This window comes from Diadema setosum, chromosome 7 (genome assembly GCF_964275005.1).
Source record: "Diadema setosum chromosome 7, eeDiaSeto1, whole genome shotgun sequence".
NCBI lineage: Eukaryota > Metazoa > Echinodermata > Echinoidea > Diadematoida > Diadematidae > Diadema > Diadema setosum.
In genome coordinates this window covers 41,545,373-41,563,555 of record NC_092691.1, presented here as the reverse complement: position 1 = coordinate 41,563,555, position 18,183 = coordinate 41,545,373, and the positions used below count along the sequence as shown (strand labels likewise).

Genomic DNA, 18,183 nt, shown 5'->3' with positions numbered 1-18,183 from the left:
TGATATAACACAATTCTAATGCCCATCGAGGCTCACAAACCCTTGAACTATGACTACCATCGACTCCGTACACTCGAACATGTTTGCGTCATGTACTTGGGAACGGACGTGACATCCTTTTTGTTACACTCTCGGGACGAGACGAAACAGAAGATTGCAGTGTACAAGCACACCCCATCACTAGAGTTGGGTTGTGGCAGGTGGTATCCTCGTGTCAAATCCAAGGTTTCCCCTTTGAAATATTGCAGTCAAGATGCATTTCCCGTGTTATGGGATTTTATGTATTATACCCTTGAGAACACCATGATATTTCCACTGCTCGTGTGGTATTTCCGGAACCAAAAGCAACAAATATACCCATGATACCTCGACCAAAAAATAGTCGGCATGTAAAATGCACCATCCAATGGCTTAATGGAGCATTGTCAAAATGTGATTCCCTCACCCCCCCCCCACCCTCGAAAAATGAGATGAACTACCTTCTACGAATCATAATGAATGAAATTTCTGAGTACGAATTTTCCTTTAACACGCACTTCCCATTTACCCCAGCCCGAAAATACTTGGGACTAGTCTTCAATAGGTTAAAAGGATGGTATAGTATTGGTGGAGATCAAGGTTGAGCTTTAAACTTTTTGAGAGATACTAGGCAACTACTTATGAAATGTTACAGGGATACCGTTTTTAGAGGAATTCAAGTTTATTTGATAAAAATTGGTTTTGAAATGGTTGTGAATCCAAACACAAAGTAAAACAAAGCAATATTAATAAAAGATGGGTCCCACCTTTTATTAGTATCACTTTCTCTTGATATCTCATCCATTTCAAGACCATTTACCATCAAGCAAACTTTGCATTCATCTTGGAATTACATGCTCCTTCATATTTCATATGAGGGTACTTATAATTTTACCTACAAAGTTAGAAACCTGAAGCCAGGCCTCAACCAACACTATACTATTGCTTTAAGCATCAGATGATGTACTTTTCTTTTGTGTTTGCATAACTCTGCACATGAATCTCATGGTCTCGTGTCATCTCATGGTATACTATTTTAGTACTACATGATATCATATGACAGCGAAAGAATAGGTGACCAGGCTATTCATCTTTGAAAATGTTTTGAAGCCAAACAAAAGTTGATTTTCTGGACATGTTTGTCCATCGGCGTTGACAGCCGTTGACTTGGTGATGTACTTCAGGCGACCTCATTGGTCCCCCTCCATTTCCTGTCATTTCGCTTTGAATTTGATCTCAAAACCTCTGAAATGTCTCCGGTCCTCCCGAGTCAACATCCCCACAATACTGACCTCTTCAACTTTGTACATCTGTTCCTGACGGTGACTGATGGTATATTGAACTCTGCACGAAAGCTTTGATATTCCCTTGCTCTCCTACCAACTCGTATAAATGATGAGGTGATTTAAAAAGTTTCACCGGCTACTTCAGTTTCCAAGGTCACCTCCCCTTAACATGGACTTGCTATGACGACGAATTTATGAGAAAATATCAACATATAGGGAGGTAAAGAGTTCAGGTGCATGCACGGTCAAGGAATCCCCTTAACATGAAATTGCTATGACGACAAATTTATAGGAATATATCAACTTATAAGGAGCAAAGAGTTCAGGTATATGCACGGTCAAGGAAATTTGTACAATACAGGTCTAGCGGAATTAAAGGTAACTACATGACATTTTCAAAAAGTATTGCAACGACATTGAAAAATCAAAATGTCCCTGAAATATTGTTTCCCTTATCCCCATTGTGTTAATTGACCTATGCCAAAATCTGACATACCTTACGTCTCTTACTCGCCTGCTCCCGAAAACCACTGCAGGATTACTCTGATTTAAAAAGTTCTCATATCACATATCCGAGGTAGTATTTCATTGCATTCTGATGAAACTCTTCCATAAACAGAATTACTCTGGTCTGCAGCCAGAACGAGGAATGAGATCTGCTGATACGTATGAAATATGATACAAAGTCCATTTACCGTTTTCGTAACACGTAAATAATAATAATAATAATAATAACAAGATCTGTTAGGAGTTAGGAATGTGATCGTGTAATTTTAGATGGAGGAAAATCAAAGAGATTTGCTGGAATCACAACGCATTTCACACTTCTTGGGAAGCTGAAGTGGCCGCTCACCACGGAGGCACAAATTTGTCTCAGCGTGAGTAACCGGGGTAATTTGTACATTGCATCAGAGAAGAGGTACGGGGTTAAAGAACAAGTAATGAATCAATGCAGAAAAAGCCGGAGCAACAACAACAACAACACCAGTCATCCCCATGGCAGTTCAAAAAAAAAAAAAACTCAATCAAGATACCACTCCCTCATCTCCAAAATCGCCCTTGGCTGCGTAAATAAGAGAGTTGATCTATGGTAAAAAGCCTCTTCGTTATCTGCGGACTCTTAAGTCCGTTGATACAGGAAAGGATTATGTGCACACAATAGAATAATACTGGCTAGCTGCAGCCACCTTCAAAAACTAAGGCTCATTCATGAGTGACCTAGCTACACGTTTTGAAGAAAACTGCAAGAGAAAATAGGTATATAAATGATAATAGATGACTGAAGACCCTTCAACTGTCTGATGACAACCATACAATCATGGATCTAAAAGATCTAAAAGATATAAAAGCACAGATGCTCGATATGCCGTGAGGTAATTACTTGTAATGGGTGATTTACCCGCGATAATCTTGTTTCTCTGTCGCCTCTTGTTGATGCTCGCAAACCGAGACGATTCAGGTTTATGACAATGAATTTTCACGGTGGCTGGGACATTTTGTGTCTTTCGCCCACATTCGGTCCTACATGACTGCCTGTCTGGTGTCAATTGTTCCCCTCTTTTCAATTTTCAGCCCCGACAGATATTCAACTCCTGCAGAGACTCGTCTTCTATAGGGTAAACTTGTGAACTTATTCTCCCGCCTCTCCCTACTGGATGAAACTTTACGAACAGCACTGCGCATGTCCGTGAAAAATCAAGGTTCTCGTGTGGGACGCACTCTAACGCACATCCGATTTGGTTATTGGGAGTCTGCCATAATCTCTACTTCCATACTCTTGAGCTCTACCATAATTCTGGAGAGAGTTAAGTTAGCTTCCATCGACATAATCGTTGATTGCCTTTTTGCGGAGAGGTTAATACCTCAAGATGTATGTCATTGGCCTCATCGGATGCTTGGCATCCCTCTTGACTGTCTCCTCCGGAGAAAATATCAAAGTTGGTAAGTCACAATTCATTTTGGATATTGATATTTTTTAATCGCTAAAACTAATCCACAACAATAGTATCTAGCTCTTATTATCTGAATATAATTTCATGTACCGTGTGTGTTGTAGTAATGTCTCAAAATACCAGTTTAGGGTAAAGAAAGTAATTCTAGAGAAAGAGGGGAAAGGACCGCTATAGGGAGGTATTGCGATGTAGAATTTTAAGTGGAGGGGAAGTAGAAAAGTAAGTTGTGGGAACAACTGAGGCTAAGGGAAGCTGTAATGACCATAGAGGTCGTCGTCTGGTCATAGAAGGAACGCAGTTTGTACAAGGAAGAGCAGGAGGAGGAGGAGAAGAGGAAAAACGAACAAAGAAATGGAGGAGGAAGAGGAGAGGAAGAAGAAGGAGAAGGAGGAGGAGGGGAGGAGGAGGAGAAGAAGAAGAAGAAGAAACTAAAGATGCTGATCGTTCTAATACAGAAAATTTAGCACTACTGTGCCTGATTTAATCTATATTTCTTTTCATTTCGGTATCAAACCTTTCTGATCATGTACTTTTAGGTCTCTTGAACAGCTTTGTAATGATGTCTTCACCGGATCTGTGGAGCTAGTCTGGTCTGTGTTGTTAACATTACATTGTTCAATTTTCCGTTATCTGTATTGCAGTATTTGTGTATAGATAGCAAATTTCCCATCAAATCAAATGACCGCTTCATGGTCTTACAGGTGCCATGTACGGCGAGTACACTCATATCAATGACGTCTTCAAGGAAATCCTGACCGACGCGGCCGAGCACATCAATCGAGACGGGTCGATTCTCCCGCGTGGAGACCAGATTTCAGTGGTTCACTTCCACAGCGCTACGGAAACTGGCTGGTACCGAGACTCCATCTCTGTGGGGGTACGAGCTGGTGAGTAACCTCATGATAACTATGACGTTAATAATCATTTTAGTTAATGATTAATAAAGATGTGGGCATACATTACTTCTATCTGCAACTGCTTCTATTGTTAATAAAAACGGTAAGATTATAAAGGATGATACTGATGATTAAAATCATAGAAATCATTATCATAACTGGTGACGGGGAAAGGGTAGCGTCTTTATTGTAACTTTAGCCTCTTTTCCCCCACTGCCCCAACGATTCTGACTACCCAAGATTTTTCACAGTGTCCCAGGTGCCATTTGATACTGATTCATACTGCCTGTGTCACAGTGCGTAAATAATGCACCGAACAGGATTCGAACCACGGGTCTCTTCTTTGAGACCCACGAGCCGTCCCAAAAGTGACGTGCAGTTATCGAGAGATGGGGCAAGGAGGACAAAGTGGGAGGAAATGGTTCCTCAGACTGACACAAACCCTATCCCCACACTGGCATCATGCATCCCCACACACTTTACATCATACATCATCTTAACACAATTATCCACCTTCCACATTCCGCTGGTCTGAACTAAGGATCACGATGGACTTGTACAATAGTTGCACTATTACCCTTGATCTTCACAGTACATGTTTGCATTATCACCCCCAACAACCACCACGACTATCTATACGTGATGAGGTCTTCTTGCTAAGGAGTAACTACAAAAGGGGGCTTAGAGTTCCTTCTTTAAGTGAGGCCACTTTATGTGAGATTTGTAAAGGTCCGATGATCACATTGTTTGTATCTCAACCGTGACATCCACCCTTGTTGATCATGACCGAGCATGCCCTGTGCTGGAGAGAGAGGGGATGGTGCACATGATTGCACACAGGGGCGATGTTCTGGCATAAGGTCAAAATTCACGACAAACATGACAAAAGATGATAATATGAGAGGTCATGTGAGAGACCATGAAGCAACCATTTGTCTTTTTTTTTTTTTTTTTGTCTCCATGTATTTCTACCGGAACATGTTTATGTCTTTAGTCTTTTCTTTCCGATCACAGTCAGACAAACACACTTGCAGTTTAAAAATAGCCATATAAAATGAATTCATTGTCATATTGACTTTAGTGGAAGACATCGCTCTGAAGTCACTTTGTTTTTAGAGTGCTATGGTTTGTAAAAAGAAATATTATAGTATAACATATACATTTGCAAATCAGCTTTAACGTACAATTTAATTGCAAATATATCCTTAACATATCATATACAAGAAAATATTTTTCTAATTCTTTTTTATTCAAAGAAAATATCTTGCGTTAGAACTGTGCTTTGTAGACTGACAGAAAGGTCCCAACCAACAGAAATCAAGACATGTTGATCTAGTTTTGAATGCATCATTTGTATATCTCTCTTGGTTTAGTCTTCATTAACTGTTTACTCCTTTCCAGAAGGTTCTTACATTCCAAAATTTGAAGTATCTAAGAAACGGAAAGATGTAACTTATCTACAAGTGAGATATTCATACTCCCACATTTTACACTACTCTTCATGAATTTACTTATATTTCATCAATCAATCATAACCAGAGCTTATTTACATCACCTTTAATTCATACTTATTTCGATTTAATCTTATTCTAATTGCACTTCATCCCGATTTAACTATTTCTTCCCATATTTCAAAGTAAATCAGACAGACAATTTCTGAAACATGCATGATTTCTGTTTTGGTTTGGTTTATTAGGTTATCACTTCGGACATGGACAATGATCTGACTATACAAAACAAAATAATGTTTGCTACGTCAACAATGACCATTTTCAAAGCGTTCTAAATGTTTATGTAAAAAGAAACTTTCTTCTTTGTGACATTATGTAGTGTGGTATGTTACCCAAAGAAATGGTGAGTCGTGATTCTACTGCCAGTATGCGGACGGACCCTTTACTAGCAGTTGACCAGTAATCTGGATTAGTTAAAAGTAAAATTCCGCGAGATTGGTTGCCAATTAACACACCTCTATCCCACTCCACATTAGCATGCTCGTTCATCAACAACAAGGACGCCCATGCCCTGATTCTCCCGGACGACGTGTGTCTGAACTGCCAGGGACTTGGCTACATCATGGGTGACGCCTATTACCCCACGATAGCTACGGACCAGGCCGAGGAGTCGGGCGCCATCAAAATGTACCCTATCCTGGAGGAGCTGATCGAGCTAGTTTCTGGTGTCATTAAGAACTACCACTGGACCACCTTCGTCTTGCTCTACGATCAGGACACGGGTAAGCGTTAGTGGGGATCAGTACATCCATTATTACCAAATCAACATTGAGCAACATTTTCCAATGTGATAAAACAAACAAACAAACAAACAAACACCACAATAACTTAAAACATTATTCCTACATATTCATACTTCATGGGAAAGCAACATTAAGTGACTTTCTTTGTTTTGATTAGTGTGTGTTGCTGAATTCATTTGTAATTGGTTTTGCTCATTTTCTGGACAGAAATTAGCACGAGTGAGAACCTGTGCTTTTCTGTGTCGTTATTTCGCGTTCTGCTCGAATTTTTACAGCAAAAATTTACTTGTGATTTCACTTCCTTGAACGGCTTTCTCTCATGCTTTTTATCGCATGTCACGGGTCAGGTACTATTTCCGCTGAATGAGTTCCAAATCATGTATCCCGGATAATGATCTCAGGGACTGATATTATAACCAGTGCACATAGGCAGCGTCCTAATGATTAATTACTTATCTATAAGCGATGAGTAAAATACAGGCTTCTGTGTTTGTGTAGTGCAACAGGTTGTGTGAACAAGTTGCCAATCACCTACTTCAGTACAGATTGACATTTCAGATACATATACCGAGGAGCACAAACGAGAGTCGGGGAAAGCAAGAAATCGCGGTTCCGCAGGGAATGTGAAACAAGACTTCTGAATATTAATTTGGTTAACTGAGATTTGTTTGTGCCAAATACTTTCTATGCGCTAAGATTCTCACAAACATATATTGTTAAAGACGAGGTTTTATTATTAGAATAGAATACAGTACAGGTGTTCTCATTTACGCGGGACATTACGCCTGTTAACCCTGCAGCGTCACATCTTAATGACGATATCCCAGATTTTAATTAATAAAATTGTATTTCAGGGAACGATACTCGCATTACGTTGAGCGGAACTCCGCAATCACGTCAACGTCCTAGGATTTTTTTTTTGTGGCAAAATTTGACATCTTTCATTTCTCTTTTTGAAGGGTATACTATGGTGGAAGAACTGATGAACATGTCCCCTGAAACTGGTTGGATCGTAACACCCATGGTCATCGATCTCGACGATCCCCGGGCTCAGATGAAAGACCTCAAAGAGAGGGCTGTCAAGAACATCGTCGTATACATGCACGTCGAAGAGAATCTCAAGGTTGTCGTCGACAACGTAAGTGGAGTAAAAAATGTTATAAATTTTATTTCGTCGTCATTTTGTATGAATTCTTAAAACAACACAATTCTTAATACTCCAACAGTAGCGTTTCGATGTTTTGTACAAATGGTTTTTGTTGTGTTGTCGCATTCTCATAATACTTGATTAAATCTTGATGTATACAGTAAGAAGGTCGTATTTTGAGGTATTTCATGCTTACTTTAACGTTTTGTTTCTTCTTAACATACAATTTCTATTAACATACAGGCTTATGAAGAGGGTCTCCTGTTTGATGGCTGGCACTGGCTTTTCGGTAACCCGGTAAGTTTATAGAAATTGGGGTGCCATTTTCAATGCTTTATTTTTCCCCACCAACCATTGTACAAAATAGCCATTCAATGTATGATGATGTTCAATGACATATTTATCGTGAACGTTTGATATTTGTTTGATATAAGAGATTGAGAAGTTAAAATTTTCAATCCGTTTTCTCCGTTTCACCTTAACTCTATACATTTAAAGTAGCATCCCGGAGAGTTGGCATTCTTACAAATTGACAAAATATGCCGTGTACATTTGCTATAAATCGCCAATGAAAGTGCATCATTATTTACAAATTCCACTATTTCTGAGCGCTGTGTTTGGTTGATAAATGTCCTTTTCACGTGCTCCGTGGCAGAACGTGGCCTACCTTGGCAAGACTTTCCTGGAAACCAAACTCCGCTACAACTCAGCCTTCCTCACGCGATTCAAGATGGAGATGGCTTCCTCCGTGGGCGGGAACTACTTCACCCGTCGCCCCACAGCCATCCGCAAGTGGCCGTACAGAGAGCAGCTGACATACGATTCCCTTCTAGCCATGGGCCACACCCTGTACGCCTACAAACAGGATAACACGTATTATCCTCCCTCCAGCCGCTGTGGAAGTGGAAAGAGCAAGCTGCTTCCATATTTCTCAAAGGTTAGGTCTCGATCTCGATGAGAAGATCACAAATTAACTCAACTTTTCATGCAAATTAATTGATGGCATTCCCTTCTACCTAACATAAGATGACTTTCTGACATTCTATCATATGTCGCGTATAGGTACTACACCGGCATGTTAAAGAGTATAATATTATCAATAAACAGAGTAGGCCTATTCGGTTACTGTTGAGACTTGCAGATGAATTCATGATTGCAGAAGAAATTATGATCGACAAAGGTCACTTTAGATTCAGACTATCATGAACGAATAACAAATACATTTAACATAACATTTGTGTGTGTGTTTGTGTTTGTGGGTGTGCATGTGTAATGTACATGAGATATATGTAGAATATGTTTAAATAACATCGGTCTGAAGCTATTTGGAAAAATAAACGCTAAGTTCTGTGACTTTTATGTCTTAGCCTAGAATCGTTTTTCTGATAACTGTTTCATCTCATCGTTTCATGTGTTTTCATACCACTCAGTTTTCGTTTGAGGGATGCAGCGGGGAAGTAGCGTTCGATTCCCATGGCAACCGTGTCAACTACACCATCAACATTTACGTCGGCAAGGACCAGTACCTGTCCATAAGCAAGGTGACTGGACAATCAATTCCCATTCAATTTAAGTGGGAATCCGATTCCAGTCTATTCTCACAAACATCTACTTGAATCATTCTGCGTAATCTCACATGCAAACACGATATGTCTTATTAGATATGAATATACATCTGAACACATAGATTTCTAAACAGTGATTACAAAAGATGTATGAGAAGCAGAGGACATAAAGGTAAAATCGTTTCCTTTCTCAAAATAAGTAGAGGGTTTTCGCTACTTTCCAAACTATGCAATAACATGTGTCTAGAGTAGATAAGTAGGCCTAAATGAAAGTGCACTCATACGCCTGGGTGCGTGATTGGATATTTGCAGTGCTTAGTATAATACCACGTTTATACAATGAACCTTCACCCGAATATATCAACGGGGCATTATAGAACAGAGCCACACTTCCGAAGCAGCCGAAAAGAAGGATTTGCTGCACTGTGTTATCATTTTAAGGACTGGTTAAGGGATCATTCTTTGCAATATATTCCAAGATCGAGTAGCATGATGTATTTTGTCGTTGGTGTTTCGCATAACGTGTGATTACAATTATTTTGTAAATGGCAGTGATGATTACAGTGATACTGATAATAATCATGATGAAAGATAATGACCATCCTAATTCTGCTTCTACTGTAATTATGATAATGAGAATTAGAGTGATGATAATGATTATACAATGGCAAATCAATAGCACGCAGTAGTTATGTATAATCTTATATTCATAACTGCATTCAACTTCATCTTGATCTGACTACTGTAAAAATCAGTTGCTGCCCTGGAGGAGCTGGCGCATTAAACAGCACCATTAACGCAGAAATAATCATAAATGTCGTGAGTTTTTCCTATCTCGACTTATCTTTACTGCTATTAAGACGTCATAATATTTTGTTTTCTTGAAAAAGCTGGGACTTTTCACCCAAAACATCCATCACTGGGAAGAGAAAAAAGGAACACGATGGCCTGGAAAGCCTGGAAAGCGTCTCTACATGCAACCTTACCGCATGGCGGAAGAGAGCCACATACACATCCTTAGTATCGAGGTATGTTTTCACCACAGGAAGATTTTGTTACATTACAGCATTTTAATTAAAGCATACCTTCATCGTTTCTCCGCCGAAACAGTGTCATAATCACATTAAGATATACGACAGCATATACGACAGAATATCACAGCACAATAGAGTTGTTCAAACTTGAAACTATTCAAGATCGAAATTTAGTCCGTTCAAGGAAGTTACTCCAATAAGATTTAGACAACAAGCTGTTTAACCGACATCTACAGGAATTCTGAAGTCAAAAGGTTCTGCAGACAATAATAGTTTGGAAAGCATTTGATAAGAATTTTCCGTGTTTTTTTTTTTTTAATCCAGTCATTGCAAATGTTTTGCTTTCTTATTGAGAGATTGTTACACTCATACTCTCATAAGTAGATCATAGATGTCACTAACCTCTTTACTGTCGATTGTTTACTGATCGGCCCTGATGGGCCGATAATTGCTGTCATTGAATTGGAATTAGGTACAAGTATTACTTTTGTTCCCTTTTGAGCAACAACGTCCTTCTAAAGAGAGGCTGTCGCGTTGTTACACCCAGTTGGCTTTGTTAAATCGATATCATGGCCAACTAAATACAAAAAAAGGAACCAAAAATAAAACAATCTAGGTGAGTTGAGGTGAAGTTACACAGTGTCGACAATGAATGAGTGTCATAATCATAATCATAATCATAAACATAATCATAATCATAACTATGATTTATGACCATAACTTACCATATTCAAACTAATAAAGATCGACTTTGCGAGACTGCGTTTATTCAAGAAAGTCACTAATATATATATATATATATATATGCTAAAAATGCTTGTAACGGACATCTACAGATATCATGAAGTCTATCGACGTCATCCATGATTGTCAAACGACAATAATGATGTGAACGATACTTGCTGAGAATGTTCTGTTGTTTGTTAAATCCTGCCAATGAAAATGTACTGTTTTTCATTGTTAAATTGTTACACTTATGCTCCCCTAATTAGATCGTCTGATCGTAGATGTCACTAACCCTTATACTGTCCTTTATTCTAATACCAATTGGCCCTGACGTCCTGTTAAAAGCTGCAATTGAATTGGGATTAGGTACCAGTTTTATTCCCTTGTGGATAACAACGCTCTTCTGAAGAGGGGCTGTCGCGGTGTCACACCCCATTGGGTTTGTTAAATCGACATCACGGCCAACTAGATGCAAAAAGAAAAAAAAAAGAAAAAAGAAAGCTGGGTGAGTTGAGGTGAAGTCAGGCGGTGTATAGACAAACAGTAACTGCATCGTTAAGGCTGAACTGTGACTTTTGTCCGTCTACAAATTAAAGTTTAGAATGCTTTACCAGGTTTCTTGTTCTTTCTTTGAATACCAAATACATGTATTGCATTTTGCATGACCTTTCCGATAGGGGATTGACTTATGAATTAAATGTATATGTATGCAACGCAAGATGCCATCTAAACCCACAATGAGATGGAATTTGAAACCACATAAACTTGTAACATCACGCATGAAGGCAACGACCTTCACACGACTCGATATAATATCAGGACTTTTGTACTTTTCCAATCAGCCTGAATACATGAAAGATCGTTAGTAGCTACGGAAAACAAAACTAATAAAAAGTTTTGTAATCAATCTGATCGTATGCATCCTCAGGAACCGCCATTTTTGATGCGTCATGATTACGAGCTGATCCGAGATCCACGACGATACCGGCGTGAAACGCTGGTCGATCTCGACTCAACCTATATTGGATACATCCCCGAGCTCCTGAGGCAAATCAAGAAAGTGTTCGAGGAGGATCTCGACCTTGATTTCACTTACAGGTTGGTCAAGGAAAACTGTTGTCTGCAGTCAGCTCAAAAGATAAGAATATGAAGATGTCTGTCATAAGTTAAATGTTTGGACGACGAGGAAAGGATCATTTTATGACTAAAGATTCAACAAACTCTTCCTCAAAAAAAGCGTTAAACCCTTTATACAACAATAGACAGACTCAAACTTAAAAAAAAGAAGAGGCAAGTGCAGCGAACTCAAGGCAGACAATAATATAGTTTGTTGACCTGCATGTTTTGAAAATAATGTTTCTTTGTCGTCATAGGCACCTAATCATCACAATGCTACAGTTTGTAACGTATCCTGTGCATTCGTTGCTGTTATTTTTCTCACTAAAATGGATGTTAGAACGGATGAACAATGCAAATAACGTTTTGTGGCTGGCAGTGTGTCAGTGGTGGTGGTACAAATGCTGTTCACTAGAAGATTATTCTAGGGACAGGGGATTGTCTACCACACCTTAGAAGCAGAAAAGCTCTCTGAGGCGTAAACACAATTAGTTTGTCTGCTCGCGAACAAGGGATAGGGTGGTGGTTAGAATCGAGGCTTTTTTGTCAACATCTACCATGCATTTCATGTTCACACAGGATGACTAAAGAGGATAAATGACTCGGACATATGGATAACATAAACTACCACAGCATTCTCAATGCAAAAAGACTATTACATCCAAATAATATTTTCTCTGATCCCGGTTGATAACATCTGTGTTATCACAAACACAAACCGATGTAAGTGTCACAATTGCGACAACATTGAATAATGAGGTGACGTCGAGTAGCAAGCGCATAAACAAAAAACAAACGAACAAACAAACAAAACAAAAACACAAAAAACCAAACACAACAACAAACAAACAAAACAAAAACAAGCAAAAGGAACACACAAACGAACATTATAAGAACAGAATTACGATGTACTTGTCCCATAACTCAGGAAATTATTTATTTGTTCTTCAAATCTCTTCAATTTTTCGTTTCAGGGACTTTGACTCATACAATACATAATTGGGGCATTTTTCCTCTATTTTATGCATACATGGAGTGTTTTTCTCGAAGACTTCATCGACTGTTATATCTATTGTATGTCACGTGACTTGACTTCCATGAATGCCCCATTTGTTGTTTCAGATTGGAACTCCTGGGTGAAGGGAACTACGGGCAGTATGATCAGTCCACTCGAGAATGGGATGGCATGATGAGGGATCTCTACGATGGAGTGAGTCTTCTCGGTCTTCTCCTTCCTTCGAAATAATTTTCTTTACTAGTCAAATAAACGGCAAAATAACCACAACGATAGCCAATAAGTTATAATTTGTAATCATCTACTTACAAAACCCTTCTTGACTTTGCCAATTGCCGAATAAACATCTCATTCCTTATGAAGCTAATGCAACCAGTTTTCTTGAAAGATATACTTTAGATGAAGAATATGAGAAGAAACGTATGATTTTTCCATACAAAAGATTATCTATAGAATATTGATCCTATTGTACAGAAAACAACGTAGTGACATTTTAACCAGCACAATGTTTCCTTCAGCTTGAAATGACTGATCTGACTAAAATGTAGTCATGTGAAGTGCTTGATGAAGACAAGTAACTGTCGAAAGTGAACAACTCCTTCAATATAAACATAAATTTTTCATGGTCGTTATTTGCAGTCCATACCATTGCAAACTGAAGCTTGTAACTATTCAGTTTTGGTTTTGAAACATGCTACTCTTCCCTTGGATGTATGTCTATCTCTCTCTTCCATACTTGCACACTTACAATCGCACTTTCACACTCCTACAGGATGCCGACATCATTGCTGCAGCCCTGACAAAGACCAACATTCGTGAACAGTTTATCGATTATACGTCCGTCTGGTTCAAGAGTACGGTCAAGCTACTGGTCAAGCATCCGACCTATGTCTACCAGCACCCCTTCGTTTTGACCTTTCCTTTCAACATCTATGCCTGGATGACCAACTTTGTGGCCTTCCTAGTAGCGACCGTCCTGATGTGGCTCATTAGCCGCCTCAGCAGAAACGAATGGCGAGCCAAGTCCGAAAGGGGAGAGGTTTCAGAAGAAGTTGGCAACACCTTCTCCTTGTACAACACCTTCTACTACATGCTCTCCATCATGGCTTTCCAGGGATATCCAAAGGCGCCAAATTCAGTCTCTGCCAGGGTGTTGACTGCGTTTTGGTTCGCCTACACCCTCATGCTAATCTGGCTCTACGTCGTGCAAATTTCGCCGCTTGTCAAGGCCAACAAGACACCGTACAAGATCCGCAGCCTGTTTGATCTCAACAAACAGGAGCAGTTTGAGTTCGGAGTGGTGCGTAGGAGTCCTACGGCCGATTTACTCAACCAGGCTACGAAAGGCGACAAGCGGACGACATGGACCGACATCCAGACCGGAGACGAAGCCAAGATCGTGCAGGACCTCATTGACGGCGTACGAAAAGTCAGGCGTGACAATGGGCGCTACGGACTCCTGTCGGAGTCGAAGATGCTGGATTACGAGGCTCTAAGGTGGCCCTGCGACATGCTGATCGTTGGAGGTTACGTCACCATCATCAAGTTCCCCCTGGCTGTCCAGTCCGGCTCACCGCTTCGGGATCAGCTCACATACGCCATCAAGAAATTGAAAAAGAAAGGTATCCTGGCCAACATAACATCACAGACATTCCACAAGCCTTACTGCAAGAATATTTACAAGCGGCTTTGGCACAAGGAGACAAAAAAGTCTATCACAGGGCGAGATCTGGCGGGTGCCTACTATCTGATGCTCCTCGGTTTTGCCTCTACACTCATCATGTTTACCATCGAAACCGTCTACTTCTACCTGAAGGGAGGTGGACTTAGACAGATCCCTGAAATGGTGCGGCGCGGGAGTCGTACCTTTGAGCGAGCAGGAGCTGCCTTCCGACGCTCGGACCGAGATCCGATCAGAGGTACCGAGATGTCCGCGGGTCGCGGGATCGGAAGTGCCGATGTCGCGCCCCCACGTGATCAGCGAGACTGGCTCTAGGTCAAAGGTTTAATTTCCTGCTCCATGTAGTGGGTGATGGAGTTTGACATTGTTTGTTTGCTAACCTATACTCAATCTCTGGGAAAAGCGGGTCTTCCTGTCTGTCTCAGCTTGATTAAGAATCTTGTTGTTTTGTTTTTAATCAAAATGCACTCGATATGACGTCACTATTGAGTTGTTCTTCTGGAAAAGAAATTACTTAAAGATTAGTTACCAGTTAAATGTGTTCAGTCTGTTCCCGGAGTTTGGAAACGTGCAATGGTTCTAATCATCAATCGCAATTCATCTTATGTAGATTGCGCAGATAGCATAACCTCCTGTATTCCTCCTCTTACGTCCAGTTCGTATGTACTGGGTAAATTGATGTTGCTACTGATATTTTAACATTTTCTAACTTCCCTTATAACTCGTTGTTGGTGGATCATAGTAAACATCTCCACAGGGAATGAGTTCATTCAGATTAATGTTCATTAATACGTCGAAAAGAATATCAGCCTGGTTTGTCTATGAGCAGAGACTACATCTACATTGTCGACGAGTGAATTGATGACAACGAAAAAAAAAAAAACAACAACGAACAAACAAACAGAAAGCATTCGAATTTCTAAAGACCGAGTATTTTCTCTACTTACCAAAAATTAATGCTTTATGATTTTGCTTACAATGCAATATAAGAAAGTAACTGTCAGGTGTGTGTGTTCATTTTTTTTTTTTTTTTTACTTCTGTAAATGCACTCGGCCGCGACACATTTCACACTCACTGCTTTTCAAATCCACCTGAAACCAACCCGAATGGTCAGTATTGTGAAATGTTCAGGAATGGTCAGTATTGTGAAATGTTCAGGACAGACCAAACACTTCCACTTAACATGGCATATATTCTGAGTTAGAATAATTAAATATCGTTGATGGCGGCTTTGTGTAATGCTATCTTCGCACGCCTCCTGCCTGCTTAAAAACATGTAAACATCCTTACAATTATCAATATATGGCCAGAACATCAGGTTCATGACGTCAGGTGGTTTACTCCAGGTGCGTTTCATAACGAATCACAAAATAGTGGTGAACACAAACTGGAAGATTTTTGAGTGCATAACGTTACTACACTATTGAGACATGTTCTGTAATTTAGGATCAGACATAGACCTACAGACAAATTAAAAGACGTCTTTCCAGCTATAAAATGTTAACCTTTGCTATTTTTCTTTCTTGACTGTTTTTTTTTTAAAGAGCACAATAAATTTCATCTCATATTACGCAATTTCGACGTGTAGTTATATTTTGTTTGATAAAATGTTTGTGACTCAGGAGTTGTATATAGAGAGTTGATCATTCCAAGCTCTGAAGCGCCATTTTGGCCAAATACCGAAATGTATTCGTGTTACATCACACAACATAACGACAAACAATCAGAACAAAAGCACCCTTAAAACTACATGGACCTCCTTCACAACATTATGTTATCTCCCTGTGTGTATGTGTGTGCGCGTTTTACTGCGAAACATGGAGCAAAGCAATTGCTAACTATAGCAAACACTTGAATTCCAGCGGGAAAGATCGTATTGTAGGATAAACCAGGAGTTGTCAAAGAATATGATTGAAAAATTCAACTTCCATAACCAAACTCTATCTCTTACTTCCATCTCCTTGTTGAATGCACCGTGGGCGATCGTATCTGTACCAATCAACAAACGCTCTCTCGGATAGTCAAGCATCCCCGCTACCTGCGGTCACCCGCCGGATAGGGATCAGGGCCAATGACCTGACCTCCAGACACCTACAAATTCCGCTCAGGTCACGTCAAAAATTTGCTCATTTTTCAGCTCAAAGGATATACAGTTTCTTCAAGACGCAAGTCGTACTTTGACTAGAAAAAATATGCAGGCACATAACCTGTTGGGTTATGCGTGATTTCATGCCTTCCAAACTCACCTTTATCTCTGGACACAAAATGACATTGACCAAAATCACTCAATTCCCCAGTTCCCCCACCATCATGATATTCTTGACCCGGAATCGTTTTAGGCTAACATGTGAATATGTCGATAAGCTACCAAAGACAAAACAGAAAAAAAAAATGAACTAAATTTTAAAAATGGTAGTCAAGTGGTTAAAATTTTCAAGCACAATCTAATTTATCATCTTGCATCAGATGAAGTCAGCGGCAAACCCAAAAATTCTTATACTAGTACTCGAACTCGTGAAAAAATATGAAAGAGTTTAAAAAGATGTGAATCGATTCCAACGGCCTGGACTGACAAGACTAGCACGGCAATCTTACCCGGACTCTTACTCCCCAAACCCCCTACATCAACAAACGCCTGACATTCATCTCCATTTTCTCGAAGTCGACTTGATAGTTTCATGAAACAGGAAACAACTTAAAGATAGTGATAAAATGGATGCTCTTCATGACAGGATTTCGAAGCTAAAAATTTGTGGTATTCGGCTTGGACAAAATTAGGCCTACATGAAATGACGAGTCCTCAGTACTAAAATACAGAAAGGGGGCAAAGAGAACTTTCACTTGACAGCTCGTCTTAGTATAGTCTGTAAAAAGGAATTTCACTCTTGGTATCTCTTGGTATGGCTTGGATAACCCCACAAAGACTACAATATCTTAGTGAGGAAAGTGATTCTTGGAATGTGGTCATCTGCATGAATGCAATGTTTTTATTTAATGTCCGTCTTGTCCTTTGGCATTGGAGGCTTCCCACCTGTTAACAAAAGACCTCATTTTATTGTGTAGGCCCATTGGATATTATGCGCAAACGTGTTTTTAACTAATACCCAAGCGTATCATTGTTTTTTCATTCTCGGATATCAGTCTTATAGCATGGTCGATTGCCTTTGTCAAGCAAGCAGAATGATAATGTTAAATGCTTTCTTGGAAAAGGGCCGTTTTTCTTTGCGATGTTGTAGAGTCTCATAAGTCTTGGCTGGTAACATACTTTTGAGGAATGATCGACCAAGTGAGCAAAACAGTGGGGGAAAGATTAAGAATAAGAGGTTGAGTTCTTTGGGTGAAATTTAAGGGGATGAAGTTCACTGGTGTGATGGTGATGAAGGGGTGCGTGTATGGTGGTTTCGGGTGTACTTGTTTGTGTACCTATGTGAATACGGCGTTCAACAACGTGTGCTCGCCTCTGCGGGTGTGCGTCCGCGTGTGTGTGTCTTG

General features: G+C 39.8%; 1 protein-coding gene across 1 annotated transcript; it reads left to right on the top strand.

Annotated features, from left to right (window-relative positions):
* Positions 1–3,145: 3,145 nt before the first annotated feature.
* On the top strand, positions 3,146–15,275 carry LOC140230819 (glutamate receptor 2-like). Its single transcript, XM_072310960.1, has 11 exons — positions 3,146–3,245; positions 3,958–4,143; positions 6,140–6,385; positions 7,366–7,544; positions 7,797–7,850; positions 8,209–8,490; positions 8,984–9,094; positions 10,009–10,146; positions 11,807–11,976; positions 13,117–13,204; positions 13,782–15,275. Exons 1-11 carry the CDS (start codon positions 3,173–3,175, stop codon positions 15,003–15,005), a joined length of 2,751 nt encoding a protein of 916 aa, XP_072167061.1. The 5' UTR covers positions 3,146–3,172; the 3' UTR covers positions 15,006–15,275.
* The last annotated feature ends 2,908 nt before the right edge of the window (positions 15,276–18,183 follow it).

What these genes read in the sequence shown, in the direction of transcription:
- LOC140230819 (XM_072310960.1), top strand. Translation starts at nt 3,173, where the DNA reads ATGTATGTCATTGGCCTCATCGGATGCTTGGCATCCCTCTTGACTGTC. An exon ending in CTCTGTGGGGGTACGAGCTG is followed by an intron (nt 4,144 to 6,139) that starts GTGAGTAACCTC and finishes ACTCCACATTAG; the next exon opens with CATGCTCGTTCATCAACAAC. An exon ending in ACTGGCTTTTCGGTAACCCG is followed by an intron (nt 7,851 to 8,208) that starts GTAAGTTTATAG and finishes GCTCCGTGGCAG; the next exon opens with AACGTGGCCTACCTTGGCAA.